The following is a 6,491-nucleotide window of genomic DNA, read 5'->3' on the forward strand; positions in this document are numbered from 1 at the left end:
GCTGGATGGTGAATTCCAGCAGGCGATGATCGCTGTCGCCTTATAGACTAACTCATGCAAACAGGCATAGCTTTTGCAGGTGACAAGATACTTAGATGCTCCAGCATCTGTCACCTATGAAAACTTATAGCTCTCAGGTGCCAGCCTGCCCTGCCTTGTACTTTAGCTAGAGAGAGGAAGCAAGTGTGACCCAAGTTTAATGTCAGCTCACACTTATTTAACTCATGCGACAGCCGGCCAGGGAGCAGCGATGTTGGGTTATAACGAGACCAGGTCAGTGATGAAATAAACAGACAACTCTTGTCCTTAAGAAGGTTAAGAAACATGCAACATCCCTCATGTCCCGGCAGGTTACTGGGCCTCTTACACACATGCCATTCACCTCCTCCACACAAAAGAAGGCTCCCAGAACACGGCTCCTTCCGAAACACTACACAGCACGCTCGCGAGTGAACTTACCACAGGGAGCTCCGTCTCCTTGTAGTCCGGGTGTACCTAGCAAACAAGACAGACAGGAGAAGATGGACGGGCTGTGCACTGCGCTAGCGGGCAGAGTTCACAACGAGAGGGGAGCAGGAGAGCTACTCATGGAAGAGCACAAGAACAGTCATCCTAGGCCACTGGCTGGACGCACCAATGACGAGGAGAGGTAAGAAACGCCATCGCACGTCCCCGCCAAGCACTCACGGGTTTTTTTCCCCAACCCCAGTGCATGGCTTCAGGCCCAAAGAGGACGGGAGAGTTCACGTCTCTTGTGAGTATTGAGTTTGAAACGTTTTTAATCTAATGCAACTTGAAATGCTCGTTATCCGAGCCAGCACAGGCCTGACTCCTATTATCTTCTTGAACTCTCCAGTGTCTTGTACCAACAATCTCCTGAGCAAGGTTTGTGCTATACAAGAGGATTTCCTTCCCCCCAGTTTCAAGTCAGAATCACAGACGATGAGGGTGGAAGGGAGCTCAGGAGGTCACATCCAGTCCAACCCCCTGCTCCAAGCACGACCAGCCCCAACTACATCATCCCAGCCAAGGCTTTGTCTACCCGGGTCTTCAAAACAACTTAAGTTGTTGCCTGTTAAAACGTCATCTGCGTTTTGCATTACGAGAGACAGACAAGCATCTATCACTGCCTTCTCTACCCCACAAAGCACTCTCTTCTTCATCTACCATGTTGGTCTTTAAAAGCTTCCCCAAATTTTTCTACTTTTAAGACCTGGAGGCCTACCAAGGGTTCGGCCAACTTTTGTAGCCCATCCTCAAACCCTTAGTTTCTGCTCTCTTCTTGTTCAGAAAGTGTCCAAGTGAGAGAATGACTTCTACCATAATGTAATATTTTTACGCTCATCTGTTCTCAGTACGCTCCAGCAAGGCCGCTTGTTCAGACTACCCCTTTGCACGGAGCCACGAAGCCCAGGGAAACTAGCCACTTACTCCTACTCAACTCGATTTCTAAACCTGTTCTCAGCCTTTCCCCATCCCAGCATCCAGAAAGTAGCTTTGGGTTTCCCTGCACTGTTTCAAAATACCCACTGGGCCTCCATTCGCTTGACTGGCAGCTTGAGTTGCCAAGGAGCACTCATCTATCAACTACCAGGAACCAACAAGCCGTCCTTCCACACCGTCTCAGACTATTTTGGGTCACACCCCCCACATTAAGTTTGCTTTGTTTTGTGCCCCCCTGGGATTCTGCATTACAGTTGATGAAAAGGCACCCCTCACATTCGCTGCGGCCACCTTGTAACCTCACTGCCGCCCTTCCAGGAGAGAGGGGAAATCCTTTGCTTCCTTTTCACCCCACTTCTTGAATACCCTCCGCAAGTTTGCCACGGACCCCCGCTGGAGTAATGCTGCTCCAGACTAGATTATTTAAAGTTTCTCTCCTCTTCCACGTGTGTTGTATAAAGGGGCTTCTTACCCAGTCAACTGATAAAAGCTTAAACAAAAGATAATAAGCGCGCCTACTGACACGTGGTAAAGGGTGCTGGGAGTAGGCCCTGAGGAGGATGCCCCTGCTTACACTCCCTCTGGAGGCGCTCCAGCAGCTCCCCCTTCGCTGGTGAAGTGCAATGTGAAGACTTGAAAGAAAACTGAGTAAAGCTGAAGTGTGCTTGGCTAGAGACAGCACCATGCCCTGGATTCCCCCCAGCCCGTGCTGCTGTGCTAAAGCCAGCAACGGCCCTGGCCTGCATCTGACCCACGCTTCAGCCACTTCCGATTTACAAAAAAAAGCTCACAAGAAGCTTTTAAAACAAGAAAAGCACTGAGCAGCACCCTGATCACACAGTTCAGTTTCACTTCACTTGCTCTGAACGAACCATTCCAGCATCAGAAAAGCCCCAAGAAAATTCAACTTCACTGATTCAGTGCTGGTATCACTTCGGTGTCCAGCTGGGCAAATAACGGAGTCTCTGGGTCACTGGCCATATCAAGAAAAACAATTTGTTTGGGCCCAATAAATCTGGGTCGAGACATTGGCAACATGCTTCAATCTACACCACTTGAAAATGCTATTTTAGTCCCGGGGAAGGAAACTGCTCCACAAGAGACGGTTGTGGACCTGAACTTTCAAAACATTCAGGCCTTTTCGAAATAAAAAGCCCTGCCAAGGTATTTTTCAGATCAATTAATTTAATAACAATTCAGCAGGAGACACAGGAACCGTCCTGCCATTATCATATCTGCATGTATTGCTGAAAAGAAAAGCTTCTCCCAATTTAATGTCCGTGCTGGCCAGACAGAAGGAGTCTCTTCTGACACCAGTCACTTGGGGATAACTCCGTATCTGAACGTGTGAGCCACCTCCACCCAGATGTCTGCTCTCAGAGCAACAAGCACAGGTACCGCTGCTTTCCAGACGAGCCCCTGGCCACTGGATGTCACAGTACCACCTAGTTTAGGGGCAGAAAGCATTGAACATGCCACAGCGTCAGTGGTTACCAGCAGCTTAGGATAGACCACTGATACGGCTGCAAACCAAGGCCTCTCTGATCCTCCCGCTATAGCCATGCAGACCAATTCCAGGGCTCAGGGGACTGGCTCTTCGCATAAAGTCCTGACCGCATCCATTCGGCAGCCTTTCCCCTGGTCTGGGGGATAGCAGGGGAGATGGGAAGATTAAGAGGGCCCCTCCGACAACTGCTGTCATTAGGGCATCCCTGCCCTGAGTCCATCAACAGGTCCTCACTTCCCAGATACTACCAGGACAGCTCCAAAATGCGAGAGCATGTGGACTGCGACTCCTCATACAAGGGGCCTCCCCTCAGGTGTGGAGCAAATCCCAAGCTACCTTGAAGAGCAGCTAATAGCTCAGCTCCATCTTGCAGGGCTGCGGAGACAGTCCTTAACGACTGGTCTCACTACGTACAAGACAAGCCCTGGAGAGCCCAAGCTGCAGAAGTCAGCTCCTCCCACCTCCCTTGGGCCAGCCCTGGAGAAGCACCAGCCTGGGGCCTCAGCCGTCGCTCACACACCACTCGTGGCACAAGCAAGTGACTAGGAAGGAGGTTCACCCATGACACGGCGATGGGGTTTCTATCCCCAGCAAAGAAGGAACTAAAAGGAGGATGCTAGGATTAAGGAACGGAGCAGTAGCAGAATGAGTGTGTCAAAGATCCACTGGGCACAAGCACAAGCTCGCACTCCCCTCTGCCACAAATCTGCACCAATAGTGGATTTCTGGGATCCTGGCTTGGCTTTTTCCCTGCAGACATTTTGATCCAGTACATGTCCTGCTACTGCCTGAATGCCTGCAGGCCAGAAACCTCAACCATCATCATGCAGAAAGCCCACCGAGCAAATCAACATGCACAAATTCAGCATGTGCTACTGTATCTCAGCAGCTCTGCTCTCCTGATCCCACAGCAACCAGTCTCATCAGCCGTTTCCCCATTTCTCTTTGTGCACCAACCAGTGGAGATCAAACCAAGAACCCCGGCAAGGCCTGAATACGGAGGTCAGTATAAAGCGCTCAATGCAGAAGAGGAAGAGAAAGCACGTTCTATAGCAGGAGGAGCTAGTTCAGCATCAGGGAAGTCTGGTTTTAAAAAGGGTCATTTGCTGAAGTCTCTCTGGTAGGAGAGAGAACAAGTCAACATGGAACAGCCAACAAATCCACACCGATCAACTGGCCACATCCTGGAAGGGTCAGATTTGTCCAGCCCAAGACTTGGAGATTCAAGCAGGGCCCTTTTCCTTCTATTCCCAACCACCCAGGACACTCAACTGCAAGTGCTACCCAAAACCCCTCTCTCTGTCACTCCTACAGCCCCTTTCCTGACACTTGGGATTTAATTCTGCATCCAGTGACATACAAAATAGCTTCCAAACTCACCAAAAATATATCCCCCCCACCTAAGCCCTTGAGACCACAGCACAGAAACCAGAAGCTGTCTCCTGCATATTGTCCAGACTCTTAAAAGGAAAGGGACGTGTTAGGTTAGCAGATTATTTCCCAAGCGCACAAATATTTTGCCCAAGAGAAGGTTTGTTCCAGACCAGTCCCAGAGGATGAGAGCTCAGTCCCCCTCCCTGCAGGTGTCCAGGCCGGGAAGCTTCCCTTGATCCAGCTGTTGAGCTGCCCTAGTTCTTGCTCCCTTGCAGCCTCTCCCTCTGGGTCCCTTGCAGGAAGCTCCTAGCCCAGCTGGGCCCAGGGATGGTAGCATCCCCACCCTAGCTGCTACCAGAGCTGCGATCAGTCGAGTCTCCGCTGGTATCGAGCTCCCTATAGCTACATACTGCTCAGCTGTGGGTCAAAACAGTTATCACGATCACGAGGTCTGACAAATGAATAATGCCCCCAAAGCAACCGTTCTGAATGGCAGCAGGGCACCGATGGACTGGACACTTTTCTTGCCGTTTGCTTTCAGCCTCTGAGCAACTCTGTTTCTACTGCCAAATGCAACCATTTCCTGGGCACCAGTGACGAGTCCATTCTGAGATACCAGGGCTCTGTGCTAGTCCCACTGGTCTGATCCTCCAGGAAGATTCACAGCCTTGGTTTCAAGACTGTGCAGACCACAATGCAGTGAGCACAGAGCCAGGCACCCTCTTCCTGCACCGCGCTCTGCTCTGGGTGGGGGCCATAGCATTTATTTGGTGGCACCAGGCATCCTCGAATCTCTCTGAATGGACGTCCCATTGAAACTCCTGCACCAGGACATGTTTCAGGCTTCCACTCCGACACTTTCAGGACTGTCTATGGACCTGGGATGTGCTGTTTCCATGGGTGAGGCAAATCTTACATTCTTTCAAAAAAAATCTCAGCCTACATTTTTGGGAGGTCCTGACGGGACAATAGGGTTGAGCAAAATACGGTTCTTTGAGAACCCGCAGCACAGGCAGCACTGGGCTTCTGCAACGTGCTTTCTCTGAGCTGTTTTACAGTGCCAGGCAGCAGCTGTTACAGTCCTGTTGGTCTCAGAGCAAGGGACTCTAGACTGAAGGGGGACACCTAGTCCAACCCCACACGCACAAAATTTGCTGCTCCTGAACCATCCTACAAAGATGCCTGGCCAGCCCCTGCCTGACACCCTCCGGGAGGGAACTCCCCATCATCCTGCAGAGCTCCGCTCTCCCCTGCTCTATCAGGGAGGAAGCTTTCCTTGGGATCTGCTCTCAACATGCACCGCTGTAATGGAAACCTCGGGCTGCTTGGGCACCCATTCAAGCTTGCTCCTAAAAGGCAAGAACCAGCTGTCAGAGCAGTGTCATTTTCACTTATAAAAAAATGGAGGGGATGCAGATGGAAAAAGAATAAACCGTTCCCACTGCAGGAAGGGCCGCTGTGAGCACACCTTACTGCAGAGGTGGGCAGGGGACATCTGCTTTGCTAGTGCTTGAGCTGGTCTTATTCTGTGGAGAGGCTCTGTCCATCTGAGCTGCAAGCCTTATCGCTTAATTCATCTAAAGCACTGGTTTCTCAACCTTTTTTGTACCAGGTCCCATCTGTAAACATCAATGGCCAGCCCTGACCCAGTGCTCCCCACCCCCAGGTTCCAGCCCCCCCAGTATGTGGGACAGGGGAGCCCCAAGCAACCCCTCACAGACTGCCAGCCTGCAAGGGAAACGCCACAGCTCCCCACATTTTTCTCCTTTAAGCCCATTTTTAAAGTTTGCTCACAACCCTTTCAAATAGTCTTGCAACCCCCTTTTGGGTCATGACCCACAGGTTGAGAAACACCAATCTAAAGTGTGCCACGTGTCACCAATTATCCCCATCATTATCATGGAAAGTGTTTTAGTGTAAGTCTTGCAGAAAAAGTTTGTTTGAACCCACCGTCATGGTTCAGGAGTGAATGTCTCAATTCTGAAGGCTTCCCCTGCCTGAAGAGCATTTGTACCCAAAAGCTTGCAAAGAAGAATTTTTCCAGCTATTTAAGTGGGTCTAATAAAAGGTATCAGGATTTACCCAAAGAACCATCTCTGCCTATGTCCCGAGACCAGCATGGCTACAACCCACACCCCCCAATTCCAAAGGGACAGGCAGAGCGTAA

The 6,491-nt window shown here is 50.7% G+C and overlaps 1 protein-coding gene across 1 annotated transcript in view; it reads right to left on the reverse strand.

The window, feature by feature from the left end:
* UBAP1 (ubiquitin associated protein 1) overlaps window positions 1-6,491 on the reverse strand; it is a 63,467-nt gene that overhangs the window by 3,728 nt on the left and 53,248 nt on the right. The window contains exon 5 of the mRNA XM_019518073.1: window positions 460-495. Coding sequence (XP_019373618.1) covers window positions 460-495 — 36 coding nt within the window. The remainder of the gene's footprint in view (window positions 1-459; window positions 496-6,491) is intronic.

This window comes from Gavialis gangeticus, unplaced genomic scaffold, assembly GCF_001723915.1.
Source record: "Gavialis gangeticus isolate Ggan-Ray unplaced genomic scaffold, GavGan_comp1, whole genome shotgun sequence".
Lineage (NCBI taxonomy): Eukaryota > Metazoa > Chordata > Crocodylia > Gavialidae > Gavialis > Gavialis gangeticus.